The sequence below is a fragment of the Gekko japonicus genome, unplaced genomic scaffold (genome assembly GCF_001447785.1).
Source record: "Gekko japonicus isolate JY-2015 unplaced genomic scaffold, Gekko_japonicus_V1.1 scaffold378, whole genome shotgun sequence".
In the NCBI taxonomy this organism is placed as follows: domain Eukaryota; kingdom Metazoa; phylum Chordata; class Lepidosauria; order Squamata; family Gekkonidae; genus Gekko; species Gekko japonicus.
The window spans coordinates 617,093-641,635 of NW_015159722.1; the positions used below are offsets into that span (position 1 = coordinate 617,093).

At 43.3% G+C, this 24,543-nt stretch overlaps 1 protein-coding gene across 1 annotated transcript in view; it reads left to right on the forward strand.

The window, feature by feature from the left end:
• The window catches only part of FMN2 (formin 2), a 267,533-nt gene that overhangs the window by 12,084 nt on the left and 230,906 nt on the right, over positions 1 to 24,543 (forward strand). Inside the window, exon 2 of the mRNA XM_015421613.1 lies at positions 20,358 to 20,524. Coding sequence (XP_015277099.1) covers positions 20,358 to 20,524 — 167 coding nt within the window. The remainder of the gene's footprint in view (positions 1 to 20,357; positions 20,525 to 24,543) is intronic.

The following is a 24,543-nucleotide window of genomic DNA, read 5'->3' on the forward strand; positions in this document are numbered from 1 at the left end:
TCAGAGTACGAACGTCTAAATATGATAAGGAATCACATGAAATGGAAGTATCCTATCAAACACACTGCTAGTACTGCCTTTGGGACCAGGTGTCCTGGCCTGGGGATTTCTCACATGATCTGGCCATTCCACGGGAGATAAGATGGGAGATGAGATGGGATGAGAACAACTGCAGTGCTTTGTGTGAGGAGCAAGAACATCCACCACATTACAGGGGGGAAAGCCAACCAAAGTATCAAAAAATAGTATGCAGACTTTCCCCTAGACATCTTCATCAGGCTGGATGTTCATTTTTTTTAAAGTGAGGGTGGGGAATGAATACAATGTTTCAAGGCATGCTGGAAAAGGTTGAGTTGGTGTAGGTGAGGTTGAGTTGGTGTAGGTTTTGAGTGGTATTATCCACCACGCATTAAGGGGAGCTGAGGGGACACTCAAAGGTTGGGGAAAATAATATTTTGGAAGTGGAGACCAAGAGTTATGTATGTAAGAGTTATGTATATAAAATACAGAGAATGGTTGTTCTGAGGGGTTGAAATAGTTCCATGAGTAGGAGGAGCAATGTGTGTTTACTATGTGGTAGAGTCACATTAGGCCCAGTATTTCGAAGTCTGAAACACCAGATTCTGGTGTACACATATTGTGATACTCCTGTGCCACTTTTTTCTCCTATACTGTGCTCTGAGAAAGCTGTTAATATTGTAAGTAATCAATATGCTGTGACACATTACGAGGCCTCATGTGGCTGAGCAGCAGAACTACTCTTTTGTTTGATCCTGTCCCTAAAAAGACCCTCTCTGTTTTTTTGATCATTAGTTCTGCAATATCAATACTGAATGAGCTGTGAACAGACCATTGAATCTGTAGGATTCTCTTCTCCCTTTACGTATTGCCTGCATTTTTTATTTCTTTTTCTGGTACCAAAATATGGAATTCTGGCTAATTAGAAGGACAGAAAATGAGCAGCAAAAACCAGACCTTTGTACTTGAATTTATGTTTTTAAAAGGGAATTCACATAAAATTTTACATTAGCTGATTGTTTTTAGTTCCTCTTAATGGAAGGAAACTGACAAACATCGAAGATCTGATTAATCTTTATTGGAAAAAATGGTTTTCAATAAAATCAGAACATCATTATTCTTTATATCCTTTCCAATCTGGTTTATGCTAGGTTATGGGACTGAAACAGCCTTTGCCACCCTGGTACATGACCTGCTCTAGGAGGTGGACAGAGAGAATGTGACTCTGATTCTCCTAGATCTTCCAGTGGTTTTCAGTATCATCAATCATAGTATCCTTTTGGACTTGCCTGTCTGGGCTGGGATTGGGAGGCACTGATCTGCGATGGTTCCAATCATATCTGCAGGGTAGTTCTCAGAAGGTGATGCTGGGGGACTGCTGCTCAGCCTTGTGGCCTTTGACCTGTGCAGTCCCACAAGGTTCCATCTTGTCCCCTGTGGTCTTTCACATCTACATGAAACAGGTCAGAGATGCCATCTGGAGAATTGGGTTGGGTTATCACCAATATACGGATGACACCGTAAAAGAGCAAGAGTCCAGTAGCACCTTAAAGACTAACAACATTTGTGGCAGGGTATGAGCTTTCGTGAGTGACTGCTCACTTCTTCAGATACAGCTAGAATGTGAGTCCATCTGTCCTCTATTATTGGAAAGTAGCCTTGGCAAAGAAAAAGTACAAGTGGGAACTTGCAAACACTTGCAGGAGGCATCTAATTTCTCCTTGCCCCACTATTTCCTAGTTCCCTTCTGTGAAAGTCCCCGTAACCTCTCCCCTTTGCCTGCTTCCTTCTCTCCTTCTAGGGTCGCCACCTTCCAGGTTCTGAGATCTCCTGGAATCACAACAGATCTCCCAACTACAGTGATCAGTTTCCCCTTAGAGCTGCCAGCTCCAGGTTGTAGGGTTGCCAAGTCTCACCTTGTTCCATAGAGTTTTCCCTTGGATGACTGTGGCCCCGCCCCCGGCGTGGTCGCGTCACTTCCTGGTGACGTGCACATCGGGGTGGAGTTCCCCCGGGGCCCAATCCAGTGGTGGCGGGGAACAGGCCTCTGGGGCGGGGGTTTCCCCACCCCCCGGGGGGACTTGGCAAGCCTACCAGGTTGGGAAGTTCCTGGAGATTTGGGGGTGGAGCCTTTGGAAGGCAAGGTCTGGGGAAGGAAGAGACTTCAGCACGGTAAAATGTCATAGAGTCTACCCTCCAAAGCAGCCGTTTTCTCCAAAGGAAGTGATCTCTGTTATGTTGTGATTCTGGGTGATCACCAGCCCCACCTGGAGGTTGGCAATCCTAGATCCCCTGAAGGAAATGGCTGGTTTGTAGGGTGGAGTCTATGGCATTATACCCTCTGAGGCCCCTTCCCAGAACCCACAAGCCCTAGGCTCCATCCCCTAAATCTCTAATAATTTCCTAACCTGGAGTTGGCAGCCTTATCTTCTTTCCAGTCAATAGTCATCCTACCCTTATCTGCCCCTTTGTCTTAAGCTTTCCCTCTCCTCCCCATCTGGCAGCCTCTATTTAGGAAAACTGTGGCCTAGTTGTGTGGTGCAAGCCACTGGGCCAAGCCCACTTGTATGGTGGGGAACCCTTTAAGGACTTGTGGGGTGGTACCTCACTTTTCCCTGTATCCCCCACCCCACACTATTTCTTCTTTCCCTCCCCTGCCAACCCCCATATCCTCCCCACTTTCCCTGCCTCATTCTCTCCTTCTTAGCCATTCATCAACATACCTTTTACTTGCCTCCCCTCTTCAGCTACATTTATTGTTTATTTACTTCATTTAATCCACAGTGGGGACCAAAGTAGCTTGCATCATTCTCCTCTCCTCCTGTTTACCTGCACAACAACCCTGCAAGATAGTTAGGCTGAAAGTATGTGTCTGGTTCATAATCGCCCAGTAAGCTTCCGCAGTGAGAAGCTTACTGTGTCTTTCAGACCCTGCTCTGAAGCTCTAACTGCTACACCACACTGGCTTTCACAGAGTGGCTGCTGTTTAACCGTAGGAAGCAGCCAGGCCTAGTTGAGTCATGCAAGTTGGGTGTTCCAAGTCGCCCAGAGGTTGCTGCCAGGCCTAGGGTTGCCAACCTCTAGGTGGGACCTAGAAATCTCCCAGAATTACAACTGAACTCCAGATGACAGATCTGTTCCCCTGGAGAAAATGCCTGCTTTGTGTGGATTCTATGGTACAATATCTGGCTGAACCCCCCCCCCCCAACTCCTCCACAAAATCTCCAGGAATTTCCCAACCTGGAGCTGGCAAGCCTAGTCAGGCCTAACCAAGCCTGGAATCCTGTGGTTGCCTAGCAACAGCCACTGAGGTAATCCACTGCTTAAAGCTACAAGAGTGCCGTTTATCATTTGGGGGGTGGGGGTTACCCTGCAATTTTTTTTTTTTTAGATTTCACATTTTTCTGTCAATTAAGGACATTTTTCAGGTTTGTAGAAAGCTCTGTCTTGCCCATTCACAGTTCCAGTTACCAGATTAAAGTATCAGATTTAGTCAATTTGATTAGTATGTAGATTGTTTCTAAGCACAGGTTTTTCTTTATGTTTTTGATTTGGTTCATAAAGGTCAACCTAATTAGAACATTTTTCCTAGTTCTGCATATATTATATATATATTATATTTAAGGGAGCTAAGGATCAATGTTTGTATTCTGTTTGTCTCCTGTGATAAATGTTCTGGGACAAAGCACTGTCATCAACCACAATACTTAAAAGGACTAAGTTGGCGAGTCAATTGCTGCTATTTTTAGCCCTTTGTAATCAGACTGTAAAGTCTGATGTCAACCTCTGTCTTCCCAAGCCATCCTCTGCCAGCTCCTTTTGTTCTGTCCCCTTGCCCCTGGCAACGTCTTTGTTGCTAACTTGCTATTCAGTTTGAGATGAAACTTTGACTGTTTTAGGATTATTTTGGGCTGAACAATGTAAACTGAATTAATGGATAATTCTGAAGAGCTAGAGAAGGGCACTATTACAGTGAAATTCTGTACTAGGTAGTGTTTTGTGCTGAAGTTCGAATGGGTTGTGATTGTGTATTGCTCACCCCACCCACCCTCCACAAAACCCAACAGCACTGTGTAGGAGCCTGTTACTTGAAAGATCAGACATGAATTTCTATATCCAATTGTTTGTGTGGTGTTGGAGGGAAGTCTTACAGATACCATGGACTGCCAAAAAGACAAATAAGTGGGTTCTAGATCAAATCAAAGCCTGGACTTTTCCTAGAAGCTAAAATGACTAAACTGAGTCTATCGTACTTGAGTCACATTATGAGAATACAAGAGTCACTGGAAAAGACAATAATGCTAAGAAAATCTGAAGGCAGAAGGAAAAGAGGAAGACCCAGCATGAAGTGTTTTGACTCAGTCAGGGAAGCCACAGTCCTCAGTTTGCAAGACCTGAGCAAGGCTGTTAACAACAGGGCATTTTGGAGAATGCTAATTCATGGGGTTGCCATGTCAGAGGCAATTTAAGAGGCTGAACCTGTACACACAATGCACGTTTTGGCCTGCACGCACTCACACACACACAAAATACAGGTTTTGACACATTGGCACCGAGTAGGGTTGCCAAATGTAAAAATCCTACCGGCGGGGGAGCGTCCTGCTGCTCCGGGAGCCGGTCGAGAACGTGTGTGTGCGCGCGCCGCCAGAGCGTCACTGGAAGTGACGTCACACGCTGGGTGGGGCCACGCCATTTGAGGGGAAAACAAAGAGTTTCCCCCTCAAATGGCGTGGCCCCGCCCCCAGCGTGCGACGTCACTTCCGGTGATGCGCACGCCGGGGAGGGGTTTCCCCCGGGCCCCGATTCCCTGGCGTCGGGGAACGGAGCCTCCGGGGCGGGGGATTTCTGCCCTACCGGGGGAGTTGGGAGCCCTAGCACAGAGGATTGTGTCAGGCTAGGCTGCCCAGCTTCCCTATTCTGCCATGAAGTTCACTGTATGTACCTAGGTCAGTCACACACACTCAGCGTAACCTTCCCCACAGGGATCTTATCACGATACAAACTGGAGGTGGGACCATGTGTCCCTTCCTAAGTACCTTGGAGGAAAGTTAGAACAAAAATGTAATGGATGGCTATAAAGGCACATTCATACAAATGGCAGCTTTCCATTTACAGTTCCTACGGGTCATGATGGGCAAAATATTTGGCTTCTGATTTCATACAAGATTCAATATGTATGTATTTTGGGATATTTTGGGCCACTTTGTATTTGAGTAGCCTTAGGGATTTTTCTTTTCTTTAAAATTTTACTTTGAATTTTTAAGATATATATATATATAGAGAGAGAGAGAGTATATGGCATAATAGCTTAAAAATATATGTGGCATAATGGCTTAAAAATCAGTATAATTACCTATTTGACATATTCTACCATTTTCTCATTGTAACAGTCATACAAAAATAATGCCCATAATATTTCATATGAAAACTATTGTATATTATTATCATATAATATAAAATCATTCAAATTAACTATGGAGATTGGTTAATCATAGAAAACTCACCAGTTATTTTCAAATTTAGCTTTCAGTCTTTGATTAATGTAGTTTGTCAGTTTTGCCATAACTACCTTAGGGATTTTTCTTTGAGCCATGTCCCCCTCTTCATTACCAAAGCCAATGGTGCAAATAAATTATCTTTTGTGCTCCAGCTACTGTGCTTGACACAAGAGTAAATGGAGCTACTTTCATATAAAGAAGGCAAGTGAACAAGGCTGCTGAAATGCTCAAATGCTTCAAAGCATGTGCAACCCCCCCCCCACACACAAACAGATGGAACTCCTGAGGGGAAGTTTGAGTGGATCTCACTGATAGTGTGGTCATCAGAAGTGGCACAATGCACATGAAAACATGAAAGGCGACTGCAGTCTGAAAAATGCCTTCAACAATGTTTGTCCCTCAAGTGTAAGGAGAAGAAAATACAGACCAAACCCCTGCTCCCAGGGAGTTACATTCAAAACTTCCACCAGTTAACAGTTAAAGTAAGGAATGAATGAAGCCTTTAGTTGGTTTGAGTGGTATCAAACTGACATTCTTTGGAAATTTCTGTGTAAATGCTGCCATTCTTTTGGAGTTGACAGAAGTTCAAAAATTCTCAATTTCAGCCAAGCCACCAACATTGTATATTAATCTGTAAACAGTGTTATACAAAGCAATTCTAATATGCTTATTTCAACAATAGAGTTATGCACACATGTCTCTCTGAACTGCCTCCAAAATTAACATGCATTTTGGGTGGAAATGTGCTTCTTTTTGGCCACGGACAACAACAGGTCCCTAGCAGAATCATAAATATCATTGGAGGCAGGGCTTTTTTTAAAAAAAGTGCTGGAACTCTCAAGAGGGAAATGATGTTTTCAATCTGTACACTGGAAACTCATGAACTTTTAAACATTCTAAAAAGAATTTTGTTGAAGAGGTGCCGGCACTTTGTTCCAACGTGTTTCCCCCCCAAAAAAGCCTTGATTGGAGGCATTCTTTTTTTAAAGGGAGAGCCAGTTTGGTGTAGTGGTTAAGTGTGCGGACTCTAATCTGGGAGAACTGGGTTTGATGCCCAACTCCTCCACTTGCATCTGCTGGATGACCTTGGGCAAGCCATAGTTCTGGCACAGCTGTTCTTGAAAAAGAGCAGTTTCTGTCAAGAGTTCTCTCAGCCCCAACTATCTCACAGGGTGTCTGTTGTGGGGAAGAGAAGGGAAAGGAGTTTGTAAGCCGCTCCGAGACTCCTTTGGGTAGTGAAGGGCGGGGTATAATTCCAATCTCTTCTTTTCTTCTTCCTCTTAAAAAATATATTTTGTTATTTATCTCTTAAAGCTAACAATTTTATGACCGACAAGTGTAAGATCTTTGGTAAAAAGCAGAAATGTTTGTTAATCTTTCCTTCTCATGGCACCTGTTAGCATTCCCATCTGTCCTGAACTTAGACTAAAATTTACGGTATAATACCATTTGCCCACGCTGTGTGGTTTTTAACCATAGAAATTGGAGTAGCACCTAGAAGTGATGTCACATCGTTTCCAGACTCCACCTTCCTAGGCACTGGCCTCAAAATCTCCTGGCATTTACTGAGGTAGCTCTGGCATCCCTATGTATAATTGATTCTTGAGCATTTTAATTTCCACTTACTACAGAGACATTATTGAAGTCAAATTTGCAACTGCTGCAGCTTACTTGTTAAGATCTCAGGCCCAGCCACTGTCTGCAGAAGGGAGGGAGGTGGTGGCCAGAGATGCCCACCTTACTTTGCCAGGCATTTAATGAAAGGATTCCCTCTTTTATAGCTATGTTATGATCCGTTTCTAAGTTGACTACTGTTTCATGGTACCATTTGTAGGATGCTCAGTGTTACATTTACATTGTTTTAATGCCTTTGCTTTGCTCGCATTACTGTTTTAGTTGTGAGCTGCCCAGAGCATGTTTCAGGAGAGGTGGCATATACATTTTCTCCATCAGTGGAGAAAAGTATCTTTGTGTGAGTTTGGCTCCTCCTTACTCCATGGGCAGGGCATATGTATTTTTTTTTTTTTTTGCAAAGGCTTCCACTAGTGTGAGGAAGTGCTCAACTCTCCAGTCCATGCCCAGCCTGTTCTGTGGATGGACAAGCTTCCACAGTTCTCCCACAATGCTTTTTAAAAATACAGGTAAAAAAATACCTTAAAAAATCATCAGCCTCCACCTTTCACTCATGAGTGGCAGTAGGTGGAGAGAAAATACACAAAGCCATCCCAGACGGAACAATGCCCCAAGGCAGCAACTGGAGTTGAGCCACCATGGAGTTGAGCTTAACCACTCCTCCTCCCGGAACCCTGGCACTAGCCTCTGGAACCACAGGATCTGTTCTTCAGCTGCCACTCCCCTCACCTGCTGAAGCACTGGCAGGGATGAGGGGTTGACAGCTGGCCCTCTCCTACTCCAAAGTACAGGTGGTGGACAAGCCTATTGATGGAGCCACCTACTGCTCTTCTAACTGCACGATCAGTGCCTCTTCAGCTGCCGCTTTCCTCTCCTCTGCCGAAGCACCAGTAGGGTCAGGGAGTGAACGGTAGGCCCTTTCCTGCTCTGAAAAACCAGGGCGGATGGGCTGGTCAAAGGAGCTGCCTACAGGTCATCTGAGCTGGCACTTTTCAACTCTTAACTACGTAGGGTTGCCATTCCCCAGTTGGGAGCAGGGAATTGCCCGCTTTTGTGGGCTCTTGTCCGCCACCAGCCAGCTGGCTGGTGGGAGGAACTTCCCCCCAACAGCAATGTTTTGTGATGTGCCTACATCACCTGGAAGTGCCTACATCACATCACTGACAGGGGGACACTCTGGCTTTTGGACTCACGAACATCCCCCCATCCCCCCGCCGGCATCTCCAATAGACCTGGCAACCTTATGACTATGCAAGGCCAGGGAGTCCTGGCAAGTACTAGCACTGAAAGGTGCTCCCTCCACCCTCATTCTCCAAGCTAGAGGCAATGTCACAGCAGTTATTGGGGACCTTCCCAGTGGAGTATTACATCCTTCTACAGGATCCCCTCTTCCACCTTACTCAGGGATGGACTCCATTTCATTGTATAGAAATTGAAAGGAGGATGCTAGAGTGGCTGGCTGGTCAGAAAAGATCTCCAGGCAGCCTGGAATTTTTGAAAGCTTTCAGTCCATGAGATCTACCAAACCACTTACATAGTTTTCCACTGGCAGAATTGGGGAAAGAAAACCCCATTGACTGGAAGCATGTTAGAGGTCTCCACTACCTCCAGGATAGAATGCATCAGTTACAACTCACTCTGGTGCCAGGTGATGACTCTTCATGGTTTCCCTGTCCTGTTGCAGAACATGTACCAGACACAGTCAGTTACACCTTTCCCAAAGGGAAGCAGTCCTAGCCAGTCCTCACACTCAGTATCATTTTCTTTCATGGAATCTCCACAGGGTGCTGAAAGTTCTGCTCAAACCTCCTTTGAACTCTTGGACTGCTGCACTGAGAATTCAAGCATTTGAAGTAGCTTCTTGTGCCCTCACCCCCAGTAAGGAAAGCTTCAGAGCTATCTGTCCTTTAGCTCAGATATGAACTTTGCTCCCTTACTCATCAACCCCTCTTTCTTGTCATCAGTTAACTCTGTGTTTCACAGGAATCAGGACAATCATCTCTCTTCAATTTGTAGTCATCTCAGCTACCCTATGTTAGATGTCCCCATCTACCTAAGAGGGGTAATTAAGTAGTTCCTTAATTCCTCTCTTTTCAGTTTTATCCCACCTGGGATAATAGAACTTTTCAATATCTCATACACCTTCCTCCACTGATGGAGAATGAAACATTGGACTTACCATGAAGGTTTCTTCTCATCAGTGGATTGGAAGGTATCCTTCCTTACCCTAGTAGGTGTAGGAGGAATTGGAAAGGGGTTCCCTAAGTCAATAGGGACACTGTTGTTGTTGTTGTTTTTCCCCTCACCTATTTTTCAGCCTTACAGTATCTTCACTTACATGTCTTCAGGGAGAATTATCTCTCTTCTGTGATTGTGACACAAGAGGTAGATCTGTCTTTGTTGGAAGCTGGACAAGACATGAACTGGGGAATTGAGCTCCTCCTCAGAAGAGTGGAAACCTTTGGGGGGGGAATGCATATGCCCTGGCCACAGAGCAAAGAAGAGACACAACCCATACAAGGATATCTTCCAATTCACGGAGTAGAAGAAACCTTCAATAAAAGTCCAATGTTTCATTGTAAATAAACGTTACCACAGAGAGCTACCATCAGTTCCGCAATTAGACTACACTCAGTTGGCAGAGCCAGATGTGCCACCTGCAGCCTGCTGGCAACCAGATTTTTTATATATATGGCTTCATTTTTATTGTCATTGGAGTGAAACTGGTTTTTTGTATAAGTCTTACTATGATAAAAAGGTATCTGTTACTCATTTGCTCCACAAAATCCTGGATATTGTCTCCTATTTTTTTAAAAAAAACAGGGAAAAGTTTGTGCTTTGGTATTTAAAAGTGATGTCATTAGAGGCACACATCTCTGCTTTTTGACCCACTACAGGATTAATCATCAACCCTATTTTTTAAAATAAGATTGCAAAGATCCATACCTTACTGTCATGCCACCATGACCATCACTCCTGCACATTTTCCAAATCTAGCATATGGCAATGGGATATTGCTTGCCTACCACTTACAAAACAACATAACTTTGTAACATTTTTTTTTATTGTGCGGAAAAGCTCTGAAAGTAATTGAAAGGGTCAAAAGAATATGATATTTTTGCTGTGGAGTTCTGGTTTTACATTTCTCTTATACAAAATGGAATTAAATAAGAATGGGGATTTTATAACTTTTCCAAAAAAGATCTTCATTACACAGTGGTGGAATTCTGTGTTTTCTGAATCCAGTGACTAGATTCTTTTTCAGTGTCAACACATTAGGTGTTGGAGTGAGACTTTGATAGAAATATGTCATCCCCTGCATCTCCTGAAAGTCAGAAATAAGCTGAAAGTGATTCTTGGCTTCAGGATCATTGAATGAAACACAGTTCGGAATGAACATTTCTGTGTCAGGCATGTTATATTTCTTACTAATGTGAAATAATGGCTACAGTGTTGGGCTTGGTTATAGGAATTGTGGGTTCAAATTCTTGCTGGCCCAATCAGGTCATTCAGTTCCCTTGGGCCTGTCAATTTCTCCAAGTCTAATCTGACAGGACAGGATTGATGAAAATTGGAAATGAAATACTCCCATGTAAACTGGCCTGAGATCTAAACACAAATGCAGTGCCAAACAACATGAGATTTACTAATTCAACCACCAAAATAGTGTAGCAAAAATGTTTTAAAAACTAGAATCCTCTCTTCTGAGGAATTGTTTATAAATCCCCAAATATTATTGCCACTAGACTTTCAAATGTGTAGTGCATTTTGAGGTGAGGTTAAGAAATTGATGGGATTTTTTTAGGTTTAGAGTGCATTTTTATTGTCATGTCAGGCATCTTTTGATCACTTAATCAGCATGTGATGAGGCACTGCGAAGTATTACTACTTACTGCGCTCAGGCAAATACCACCTAGTGAATGCCAAGCTGTGAGAGGATAAAAGAAACAGAAGTAAGTTATCATGAGATGAGCAGTTTGTATATGCTCTTTCTCTAAATTGGTAGCACTTTTGATCTTTTTGGAACTGTGGGAGTTGGTCTTATGTTGACACTGAAGAATAAAAGCAACTACTTTCCACAGCAGTGTTTTCCACAACAGGGACCTTGGGGCAGGTGGCCCTAAGTGACATATGTAACTTTCCTTTATTGATTATTTCTGTTTGTGTGCAGATTCCTCTCCTGTTTCTCACATGTAAATTCACATCCCATTCCTCGCATGTAAAAAAGCTCTTTAAGGTTGTGAGTAGGGGTGTGTGAAACCTGCCCCATTATTTCAGATTTGCAAAACAGTTATCAATACTACTGTTTTATTGACCATGGGCACTAAAATTTGCTTATGGACATCTAATAGAAGTGCTTCTGGTGAAGTTTTTATTCATCATGCCAATCTTGTTTGTTAATCTTTAAGAAACATGTTTTGCAACTGCTGACCAAATTAACATGAAACATTCGCTAGCAGTCAAAGCTCTCTTCTTGTATTAGCCTAATAAATATATAGAAAATGTTAAAACCTTTACAACTCTTGTTAAGCTTTATATGTGGTAACTGGTCTGTGTATGTATCCTCTTTAGTTCTTTTTACCATTTGTTCACAGCTGTGCCATGTTAAGCTGTTTCTGCATGCATATTAAAACTCGACTTGGCTGTCATGACATAAGATTTGTTTATAACAAAATGAAAGATTGCACTGGAAATTCGTCATATCTTTCCCCCTCATTATCTGGTCAGCAAGTCTAAAAGACATGTGACATCACATCACTGTCCAAATTAGCTTCTGAATGTTTGTAATCCTTTCTAATTTCTACCTGCCAAACAATATATAATGCTTTTGGATAAATAATTTGAAATAATAGTATGGTTTTTTTCACTTCCATCTTTTCCAAATGACTAGTCAATAATAAAAAGGCATAATTTCTCAGATTATTAATGTTCACTTTTGTTTGTTTCCAGTTAAGGGTGTGGCCCTTTGTTTCCTATTCAGAGGGCTATAATTTTCTAATCAGTACCTATTTAATGTTTAGAAAATTTGATCGGCTACAGTCACAGAAAAATCTAAGCATGTTATATTTGTAGTATATGGAACCACCTAAGTGGAACTTTGGGTTGCTAAGTCCCCCTGGAGGCCAGGGAAACCCCTGCCCGAGAGGCCCGTTCCCCACTGGCGGGGATTTTGTCACCAAGGGGGACCCCACCCCCAAAGCATGCGACATGCCTGGTGTGAACACATCACCTGGAGGTGATGTAATTGCGTCGGGCACATTGCAGGGGGACACTCTATCATCCGAGGGAAAACTCTATGTTTTCCCTTCAGATGATTGTGGCCCTGCCCCCAACGTGCACGATGAGATGACATCACTTCTGGGTGGCGTCATTGCATCGTGCACGCCGAGGATCTCCAGACCGGCAACCGGGACTCCCCCACTAAACTGTAAGTGGCACTTGGCAACCCTAGTGGAACTCCCTCTTTTCCCATGAGTGGTTGTGTCTTCTGGAATATACTAGTTAGACTTGGGTTGTCAGTGGTTAGGACTCCAGCCCTTGTTAAGTCTATGTTGTTCTTCTAAAGAAGGTTTAGAAGACATCCTGCCTGCTGCGTCTCTCTGGCCTTAGGGCAGACCATTTACCCACCTCCATAGTGAGTAAACCTTACAGAGGAACCAAAGCCCATATGGTGTCAGTAGTGGGTCTGTCTTCATCAAGCCTGACACAACTCTCCCAGGAACTGTGGTTTCTGTTCAAACTTGTACGATGCAGTCTTTCAAGCCTCCGTCTGAGTTGGTCTTGACTGGCAATTTGGGTGAGAACTGGAGGAGATGGGAGCAAAAGTAAAGGAGTAATTAAGCTAGCCCTCAGTTAATTAAATATAGGAGATTCCATAATTGCATGTTCAATTGTTTCAGTTTTATCATGTGAGCTTCTACATGTTCTATCTGAATATAGCACTTTTTTATATCTACCCTCCAAAACCTCATTCTTGCCAGAGTAAAAGCTCTTCTGAGCTTTGGTATTGTCAAATGATAAAAATATTTCAGCAGTTGCATTGGGAGGGGTATACCCAAAAAAGATGCCAAACATACCCTGTGGTAAATATCAGTGTTGTTATCCAAGGGGAACAGAAATGGAGCCGAAATATGCCCCCCCTTAGAAAACCTGGGATGTGTTCCACAAACTTTATGTTGATAGAAGATGGATGTTTCTGAAATAAATAATAGAGATGTTCTCTGACTGCCCATTTGCTCACCCAGCTTATCATCCATCCTTTGTAAGGGAGGATGTTCAACACTATCTTATTACTATCTTCTGCAAGTGAGTGCAGGCTTGATGTAGGATTCAAATTGCTTGGCCCTTATTTTCCTGTAATGAGCACCCCACCCCTCTCATTCTTCCCTTTAGGTTGGTCATGTACCCCATCTCCTTGTCTACATACCTTTTCCTTTGGCAGAGTAGGTACTGCTGCTTTCATTTCTGGACTCCTACTTCCCTTGTTCTCCTTATTGTCCTTATTCTTCTTTACTAGCAAGTCTTCTATAAACTTTGTCTATATATATAATTTCTTAAAGATGTTCCCTAAGGTACTAGATATTAAACGCATCTTTCCAGATCTGTGTTTTACCCACTATTTCTTTTTTCCCCCCCAGAAGCTCATCTATAATAGCTATATGGGGTGGAAATCCCAAAAAGGGATCTGAGGAAATGTTTAAGGGACTTGGGGGGATAGTGTCCCTAATCACAAGGGAAGGAGACCTATTAGAAGTTTGTATAGTAAAAAAACTCCACCAACCTGCTCTGCTTAGAAGGTGGTAAATTTTCATCAAGGGCTTGTACCCTTTTCCTTCCCATAACTGTATATATTACTTAATCAAGTAAGGCTTCATCAGTTTGTCTAGATAGATAGCTGCAATCAATTTAAAATCAATTTAAAACTTCCAGATTTGATTTATTATAGTATTTATTGTTATTATACTAAAACGTGAATCAGTTTTCAGATGTCTACCAGACCTAAGGCAAAACTCCTTTTCATTCACTTAAGGCTTAACCCTTAAGCTACTAGAGCCTAAGGCAAATCTCTAAAATCTTAAAAGCCCAAACCAATGTGGCCTTAAAAGGTTTATAAGGGTTAAACAGCATAAGATCAATTTGTACACTAAACAAAAATAGAAGAAAATAAAAAGGAAAATAAACAAGTTCCCTCAAACTCTCCTTATTGTGTTCTCCACCTGGGCTTCTCAGGCTTCTCACCACTTTACTGCTCTACCACACCCTATCTCATCCCACCAAAAGGAGCATAAAGGGGAGGGGAGCCTCTACAGCAAGCTATAAATCCACAGCTGTAAATGATCCGAAGGGTCAGAGCCTTATCAACATAAAGAAAATGAAAAGCTTTAATCAGTTCAATCAGCTGAGGGGGAAAAGACTCCTCCATACCATGTGTATAGCTGCTGAGATAGCTGAAAGTAAAACTATAGAGAGAGCTTTCACTTCTCGCTGATAAGAGGAGGGAAAGAGAGAGTTTCTCTCCCTGTCCCATTTGCCATAGGGAGGGGGGAAGCGTCCGAAGCAAAATAAGAACAGAGCTATTCAAAACAAAAGTTAAAATCAAATAAAAATGAATACAACAATGCTCCTCTGCAGTGGAGCACAACCTGCAAATGCTCAGCCGGAAACTGGAAATTCTGGAAGGAGTCCTGAGAGCACTTAAAAATCATTGTGAGCCCAGAAAAAAAACAACCCTGTTTTTGAATGTTACCAGTTTTGGCAGCTCAGGTTCAAAGAAGTAGAGGGCATTGATAGTTTTCTCACACAACTGAGCTGCAAAGCTCAAGACTCTGAATTTGGAGCAGGAGAGAGCAGTATGAGTTAGGGACAAAATTTTCATTAGCATTACTGATAATAAGTTAAAGGAGAAGCTGCTAGAACATGCTGATCTCCAGTTCCAATAACCTTTATTGGCATAACATGCTGATCTCACCCTTGCAAAAGCAATTGATATTTGCAGACCTCTAACCTTAGCTCATACACAAGCTCTAGCACTGGCTTCAGAGGCTCCACTGACCTTGCATGCCATAGCACAGAAACAAAAGCAGCCAAGACACTATACAGTCACTAAGTTTCCAAGCAACACTCCACTCTCAAGAGAGATCTTGTCTGCACACCAATCCTTTTGCAAGAGGTGTGGTTGCAGTCACAAGCCCAATGCCTGCACTGCTGTTGGAAGTACTTGCTGTTGGAATCATTTTGCAAAGGTGTGCAGGAGCAAACAGACCCTCCCCTAGCGAGAGAAGAGTTTGAACTCCTTGTTTGTGGGAGTGATTACAGCCCCCCAGCCTAGGGGAGAACCTAACAGTTCTGAGCCGTGGTTTTTCACCATTAGTATAGCAACTCTTTGTGTATCTTGCAAGCTGGATAGTGGTGCTCAACCAAATACCTTACCTGAGTCTCTACCTTGCTGGTTACCGTACAGAATGCACCAGCAAAGTCAGGCTGAAAGCAACAATCACAGCCCCCTGCACAGTTGGCTCTTGAACAGTCATGTTGACTTCCTGTGTTACAGAAGATGATGAGCCACCCCTGCTTGGAAAACTACTCTGCATGGCTGTTGACCTTCTTAGGAAAGGCCATAGTATGTCACTGCCTGCCTTGCTTCTAAAGATGATCTTTTGCAAACCAACAAAGATGCTTTTCAAGGGCTCGGACAGTTCCCCAGCACCTAAAGTCATCTCTAGGGCAATGAAAACAACTGCATGAGTCAATTGCCTTGTCATTATTCAGAAGAAGAATGGATCACTTTGCCTTTGCCTAGACCCCTGAGCCCTAAACAAAGTAATCCAGCGGCAGCACTTTTACATCCCTACCATTGAGGACATGCAACAAAGCCTGGATGAAAAAGATTCTTCACAATCTTGGGCGAAAACAATGGCTACTGGTAGGTCAAACTCAACAAGGAATCTGCTGATCTATGCACAGTCAACACTACCATTTTGATAGGATGTCTTTTGGCATCAAGTAGACAGTGAAGCAAAAGAATCATGAGTATTTCTGTGACATCCTGGGTGTAAACATCATCACAGATGATATGATTGCTGCAGCCTCCATGGAAGCAGAACACTATCAGATCTTTTAACAAGTCCTGAAGAGGGCTTGCGAGAAAGGTATGAATTTCAACCCATACAAAGTTCAGTGCATGGTTGACAGAGTCAAGTACATGGGGCACATCATCTCTAAAGATAGTCTTAAACCGGAAGACACCAAAGTACAGGCGATGATGACTCTTATATCCCTGCCAAAAGATAGAATGGGCAAACAACAGCTTTTGGGTACAGTATCTTTCCAGGTGCATCCCTAATGTATCAGCCCTGACAGCACCTCTGCGTGTGCTCCTACAAAAGGATGCAGCCTAGCAGTGGGGTCCAGCTCAGCAAGATGCACTGAATGCTCTTAAGACAGCAGTCACCACAGCTACTGTGCTCAGTTTCTTTGATCTGACAGAGCAGCTGGTAGTCCAAGCTGATGCCTCCAAGGATGGCTTGGGTGCCTACCTGCTCCAAAAGATGCAGCCCATTGTCTCTGCCTTTGTAGCACTAGTACGGTCTGAGCAAAACTATCTGGAGACCAAAAAAAAGCTTCTGGCCATTGTGCTTGTTTGGTGTACTGTAGCGGGAATTCTGGGAGATAGACCACCAGAGATTCAGCAAGGAGAGTCAACAGTTGTTTATTTTGGCGCCAAGGTACAGCCAAAGCACCAAGATGCACTTTCGAACAAAGCTGTACACCGAATGAAGTTGGAATCAAGCTTAAATAGATACAGAGTACAGAGAAAAAATAATTTTCTTTGTTATTTTCTTAGAAGAAAGATTATCAGAAATTATCAGAAAACAGCATTCTCTACTTTTTCAAAACCACAAGATTCTTAGCTGATCACACATGTATCACAAAAGTTTCGTGTTATCAGCAGGTGTTATGTCTGATTACAGAAATAAAAGCAAGGTTAACCTCTTCCTTAGTAATGGGCCCTAGCAATACCTAATATGGTCATATCTTCCTATTTGCTAAAGCAATGGGTTTTGCATGCATTTATTAATAGCCTTATAATGCTGCAAAATTGCTGTTAGATGCTTCAGTACCAGTGGCGGTCCAGTCAGATCACAAGCCACTGGAAGTGATCTTCAGTAAGCCCATCAGCAAGGGTCCTCCCAGGTTACAGAGAATGCTCTTTGCAACTACAATGGTATGGCATAAAAATTGTCTACACAAAAGGCAAGGACACGTTTATTGATGATACATTGTCCAGGGCCACCATAACCACCCCTCAGGAAGATGTAGATGTTCTCCTAGTTGAAAAAGTAATCCATGCAGTTACACAAACTGATCCAATCACCAATCATTTGCTGCGCCAGTTGCAAGAGTCCACCAGCACCAACCCTGTCCTACAGAGCCTCAAGGCTCAACACCTAAATGGGTGGCCCACTAAGCAGAAACAAGTCAAACCAGCTTAGACATACTTAGACATACTTAGACCATACTTAGTATATAGTGAAGACCCCTAATGGGACCACCTTCATAAGGAACAGGAGGCTCTTGTCAAAGAGTCATGCACTGATGCCCCATATGATGGACCCCTGCTTCTTCTTCACTGTGAGGCAGATTTTCCCGCCAAAACACTGTTCACCACTCTCACTGAGCAGCCCCTTAGTAGCGTATTTAAATAATACAATTATAACTTTCTGTTTGTCCCACCTTGTGATAGAGAATTTACTTGGCTTTTGCCCAGGCCAGAGATTTATTGTAACCAAGCAGGAGCCATCTTATAAATCTCTTTGGAAACAGCACTTGACTCGAAGTAAAGTTCAAACAGAAAGGTTGCTTTTATTGAACAGGCAACAGAGTATAGTTGAAACTTATATTCTTAGAGACTCAGTTCTGAACTGTGAGAGATTTGTTTGCCTTGGAGATTTCGTTCAGCAACAATGTGTCTTAATTAAAGTTTTATATAACTACCTGAGTTTCCTGAAAGTTAGCACTTTCTTCCTGTATTTAAATACTTCTCTTGTGAGATTACAGCTTTCCTTTTTTCCCTCTCGAGGAGTCTAAGACCATTTCCCTTTTCACACAAACCAGGGGCCCCTTCTGAATTGAACCCACCGAATAACTGGGGAAGAAGTACCCTCCTCTTTCTAGGAGCGATAACCCTTTTCTGTTTGGCTAGACTGGCAGTTTCAACCGACTGTCCAGTCTTTTCTGTCAAACCTAAACCCCTGTTCTGGAGACTGTGGATAAATGGAATTCAGCTAAGGCTGATGCTTAGACTTTAAGTTCTGATTTCTGAGTTTTTCCTCCAATATGATGGTATACAGTAAAGGCAAGTTGTGGTGTCCCTTCACTTTCCAAGTGAACTTGTCTGTTTCCCTGAGACTGACATGCACACTTCTCCTCATCTGTTTGGCTAGACTGGCAGTTTCAACCGACTGTCCAGTCTTTTCTGTCAAACCTAAACCCCTGTTCTGGAGACTGTGGATAAATGGAATTCAGCTAAGGCTGATGCTTAGACTTTAAGTTCTGATTTCTGAGTTTTTCCTCCAATATGATGGTATACAGTAAAGGCAAGTTGTGGTGTCCCTTCACTTTCCAAGTGAACTTGTCTGTTTCCCTGAGACTGACATGCACACTTCTCCTCATTGGCAACTGCCAAACCAAAGTCCAAACAACTGACTCTCTCTGACAAGGCTGACAAGACTTTTCAGAGCTCTCCTCAGCTGGCGCTGACCAACCAGAGAGAAGGGGGGGTGCACGCAGGCAGTAGCCTGTCAATCAAACTGTGTGTTACAGTTCTAATCTGCCAGCTCTCTGAATCTGATGCACTAAGCATCCTGGTTTTGGAGGTCAGTTCGTCACACCCCACACAGATTTGGGGGTACCACACCTGCTCCCACAGGATTCTTTCCTGGAAAAGACAGCACCTTGATGTCTGGGCAGTGTCCTGATTCCTTAAACCCCCTGAGGTTACTCCAGCACAGGTCATTGAGTCCATGCCCAGGGACACTTCATTCTGCAAAGCCTCCAGAACTGTCAAGAAATACACAACAAATATGCACGTAGACCAGGAGGGGACTGGGCGGGTTATTTGTCCCCCATGAAAACATGCTGATTTTGTTATATAGAAGCGAAAAGCATTCTTCCCTGCAGAAGAAGGTGTGTGCTTGAACCTCTGACCCCAGACTTGTGATAGATATTTCATACCCATGTAAAGAGGGTGGATGTAGTATATGAAAACTTGTCTCTTTAAGAGACAGGCCTAAGTGGAACTCCCTTGTTAAGTATCCAACTCAACAACGCAGTAAGTAACAAGTGAATCAGCTTTGTTGAGAACGAGAACTTCCAAAGATCACACAGCATCAGATGACGCACGACAACAAACAGTGGAGCATAGCTCCTTTTAAACTCTCCCGGGTTGGGGTAGCCACGCCCCTCACACAGTTAACATCCAATCATATTACATGGATAACGACCAATCAGTTGTCTTCCCTCCAGCACAGACTCTTACATTTCATTGGCTACCGTACATGCTTCAGCCAATGGTGTTGTTCCGGATTACAATCCGGCTGAGTTTTCAAGCTTTACATTGCATGACACAACATCCCTCTCTTCACATGAATGGATGTGTCTTCTGGAATATACTAGTTAGAACTGGGTTTTTGGTAGTTAGGACTCCAGCCCTTGTAAAGTCTGTGTTGTTCCCTGCCTTGTTGTTCTGCACATTAAAGAAGGTTTAGAAGGCATCCTGCCTGCTGCATCTCTCTGGCCTTAGGGCAGACCATTTACTCATCTCCACGGTGAGTACACTTTACAGAGGAGCCAAACATCACAGTACTGATCTGTTTGTTTGTTTAATAAACCTGCTTTCCTATCAAGTAATGGCTCCACAGAGTAGCTTGCAATAAATCGTAACCCCAATATATAATAACAGTCCAGAAAAATAAACCTTTTCAAAAAACAAACAGTGACTATAACGTCAACCTCTAAGGAATTCAGATAGGAGATACTAAGTATTCCATGCAGGAAAAAAAATAATGTTTTGCTTCTTATTTTTGCTTCTTTTCAGTCACTTGAATGTCTGCTATGTACAAACAATTTTGGTTAAATGTTCTCCTTGATACTTTGTATGCTTCATGGGCAGTTGCTGTTGGTCACTAGTGTGTTAATTAATTCTTACAGGCCGGACTCTTCTGGAAAAGCTGTCCAGCCAGCAGGAAAATGCACCACAAGAAGAAGCGGAGAAGCTTTGTTCTTGGATCATTGCAATGGGTCTGCTACTCCCCTTCAGTGATTGCTTCAGAGAGCCATGCAGTCAAAGTGCACAACAAAGTGCACCAACTTTTGATGTAAGTCACAATATAAGTCTTGGTTTTATTTGTTTGGATTAATTGATGCATTCATAGGCTTTCTGTGAATGACTCATGAAAAAGCAACAGATCACACTGCCAGTGTCATCTCCCCCCGTAAATATTGCCTTTCAAAGAGGAGAACAATGTACACTAGGGGTGTGCAGGGCTATTTTTGGGCAGGAACGCACAGGAACGGAGTTCCAGCTGGCTCCCGAGTTGGCCACACCCAGCAGGAACTCATTAGCATAATAGGCCACACCCAACAGCAGAAACTCATTAGGGATATGTGGCCTAACATGCAAAGGAGTTCCTGCTACAAAAAAAAAAAAAGCCCTGGGTTTTGACAACAAATAAGGTAAACAGAATAAGAAGCAAAAGGTTACTTCTGGTGACATGGGGGTGTAGCCTAATATGCTAATGAGCTGTGCTGTCAGGGTGTGGCCTAATATCCTAATGAGTTCCTGCTGGGCTGTCTACAAAAAAAGCCCTGGGGGTGTGCATTCAGATCTACCCGAGCCAAAAATATACCTGAAAAATACCTTATTGGTATTTTTTGGATATATTTCGGCTTCCCAAATGTATCCAGGTTTAAACTGGGCTGCATGAGAAGCCAGCCCCAGAAGCTGCTGTACCCCAGGAAACAATCTGCTAGCCATGGCACAGCAGATCCTGGGACCAGCTTCTCCTGCAGTGCAGTTGGAATCACACTGCAGGAGACACCATTCCATCCAGGTCTGCATATGGTGGGGAGAGACCTCCACATGGCACATTGATCCTGGGGCCAAGCTTCTCTTGCAGCATGGTTTAAACCATGCTGCAGAAGAAGTCAAGCCAGTCCCAGGATTGGGCTGGGTTTTTTTAATCAGTATTTTTTGGTTTGGGACTATTGAACACACACCCCCCAAAAAAACACCAAAAAAAACCTGGGATTTCCGAAAAATCCTGGATCTCAATACCAGATCCAGAATTTTTTGGAAATACCTTAATTTTTTCGGGTCCAAAAGACCCAAACCAAAAAATACTGATTTTTAAAAAAAATTGCACACCCCTAATGTACACCAAACTGAACTCCTTGGAGGAAGAACAGGATAATGATGTGATAGTCCAGTACTTTGTGTTCATATGTGAACCATAGTTTAGAATACACTAACCACTTAAAAATTAATAGAACTAAACACTTATGGTACATCTTTGCAACTGCATAAAATATTTAGAAAGATTGTAGTTTTCCCTTTAAAAAAAATCTTTGAGGAAAGTTCTAGCCAGAGGTGGCCAACAACGATGTGCCTTAGGAGGTGACTCTATTTTCCAAACAATGCTCTGAGGCTTGGATATTTAGCTGTGCTGACTGGTCTTCTAACAAGGTTTCTGTGAAGAATGAAGACCATGTTTAGTTTAGCTTCTGTGAGAAGATGGCATTCACCAGTTGGAATTTTAATATTTCCTCATTAAATGTACATGTTATGACTGGTGTCAAGAAGCAGAACGTATCGAAATTATTTAAAGGGATATCATTTTTGAAAAAAATACTTTATTCAAGAAAGAGGAGCTTGGGAGCAGTTACTGCAAGCGGTAAACTGGGATTTAAAACAGCTTAAGTAAATACCTGGTGGGGAGGGTGGGGTAAAAATCTAATAAATAAATAAATAAAAATCAATTAAAAATAAATAATTCCACCACTATTTTTTTAGGTAGTTCTGGATCCCCGGACTTAACCCATCCGCTTTAAAAGGGAGTGGTTCTGACCTGGGATGGAACAGGTGTCGGGGATCCACTCAGCTGTGCCAAAGGCTCATTGTACTTTGCTGTGCTCTGAAACCTGATGAATAGCCACCTACTCACTTAGCACTGGACCTCAACAGTCTAGTACTGAAGTTTTATTGTTCTTACTGCCGAGATTTAGGGTATCCCTCATCTGGTTGTGGGCGTAAGTCATATAACACAGGAGGGACATTTTTAACTTCTACACTCTCAGAGTGCAAATGGCTCTATGGAATGTGCTCTTCTCAGCAAATATTCCCCAATCCAAATATTACCTTTAAAATATTCCCCAATCCAAATAAAATACCCTTTAATGGGATATTCTTTTCCTCTGATCCTAATTGACACACCCCACCAAGGCTCTAGTAACTTCAAAGTGATCAAAATATTTAAAAGCTTGCAGTGTCCTATAATGTTACAGGTTGGTTAAGTGGTCTTAGACTTGAGGGGTGGCAATGGTACCCTGGAGAGTTCTGGTCCTCAAGGAGAGACTTGTGCTTGCAGCCCACTGTTGAGAGCTCAGTTTTGGTGTAGTGGTTAAGAGCGCGGCCTCTAATCTGGGAGAACCGGGTTTGATTTCCCACGCCTCCACATGCAGCTGCTGGCATGACCTTGGGTCAGTCACAGTTCTCTCAGAGCTGTTCTGGAAAGGGCAGTTCTTGAAAGAGCTCTCTCCGCCCCACCTAACTCACAGGGTGTCTGTTGTGGGGAGGGGGAGGGAAAGGGATTGTAAACCATTCTGAGACTTCTTTGGGTAGTGAAGGCTGGGGTATAAATTAACCTCTTCTCTTCTTTTTCGTCTTCTTGAGGGTTCAGTTTTTAGGGAAAGGACTGTGCGTCAGTGATAGGGCAAACATTTTGCATTGAGACAGTTCCTGGTTCAGCCCCTGCCATCCTTGCCTTCAGTTAAACAATCAAAATTGCAGGTTTGGGGGAAAATACTTTCTCTGCTGAGACTCTGAACAGCTGCTGCTTGTTGGAATAGCTGTAGGGGTGTGCATTCAGATATACCTGAGCTGAAATGATGCTCATAATTAGTTGTTTTGAGTTTGACTTGGGGACACCCAAAATCAAGACAAACATTCCCAGAATTCTGAGAGTAGTGAAAAATTATCTTCTCGAATTTTGGGAGTGTTTCAGGGAGGTGTGGGAGTGGGATGGTAAAGAGAGGAAGCAGGCCAGGAAACAGCTGTTAGTCAAAGAGAGATGCTGATGAGCAGCTGATAGTCAGGTAGTCCTGGCTTCCACCCATAGTCCTTTAAAAGGGAAAGGGCCAGACTGGCCTGAGTCTTACCAAAGCCGTATTGGCCCTGCTGAAAGCTTCTCTTGACTTCTGGAGGTTGGAGCAGAGCCTACCTCCTCAGCTAGAAAATGGCAGGTGGGCTTTTGGAGTTTATTATTTTTTTACTTTGTAACTGAAAATAGCGATATGTGTACCCGGGGGTCATTTTGTAGAAAAAGAGGTGCAGGAGCTCATTAGCATAACATATTAGCATAACGTATTTGCATATGCCACGCCCCCTGACATCACCGGAAGTGTGTCAGAAGGCAACACCCACCGCTCAGGCTCCACTGGGCTGTTTTGGATTGCTAGCTATTGGGGGGGGGGGGAACAGATCTGCCCTCACAGAGGAGGGAGAGCTTGTACCTGAATAAACCTTACATAAGAACATAAGAGAAGCCAATGTTGGATCAGGCTGATGGCCCATCTAGTCCAACACTCTGTGTCACACAGTGGCCAGAAATACCAGTGCCATCAATGGGGCCAGGACATGAGAAGCCCTCCCACTATTCCCCCCCCCAGCACCAAGAATACAGTGCATCACTTGCCCCAGCCTGAGAGTTCCTATCTATACCGTGTGGCTAATAGCCACTGATGGACCTCTGCTCCATATGTTTATCCAGTCCCTCTTGAAGCCATCCATGCTTGTAGCTGCTGCCACCTCCTGTGGCAGTGAATTCCATGTGTTAATCACTCTTTGGGTGAAGAAGTACTTCCTTTTATCTGTTCTAACCTGACTGCTCAGCAATTGCATTGAGTGCCCACAAGTTCTTGTATTGTGAGAAAGGGAGAAAAGTACTTCTTTCTCAACCTGCTATATCCCATGCATAATCTTATAAACCTCAATCATGTCACCCCTCAGCCATCGTTTCTCCCTTTTTCCTTGGTCTTAAAGGTGCCACTGGACTGTTTTGGATTGCTAGCTATGGGGGGGGGGGGGTCCCACACTGTTCGCCCCACCCAAAGAAGGGGA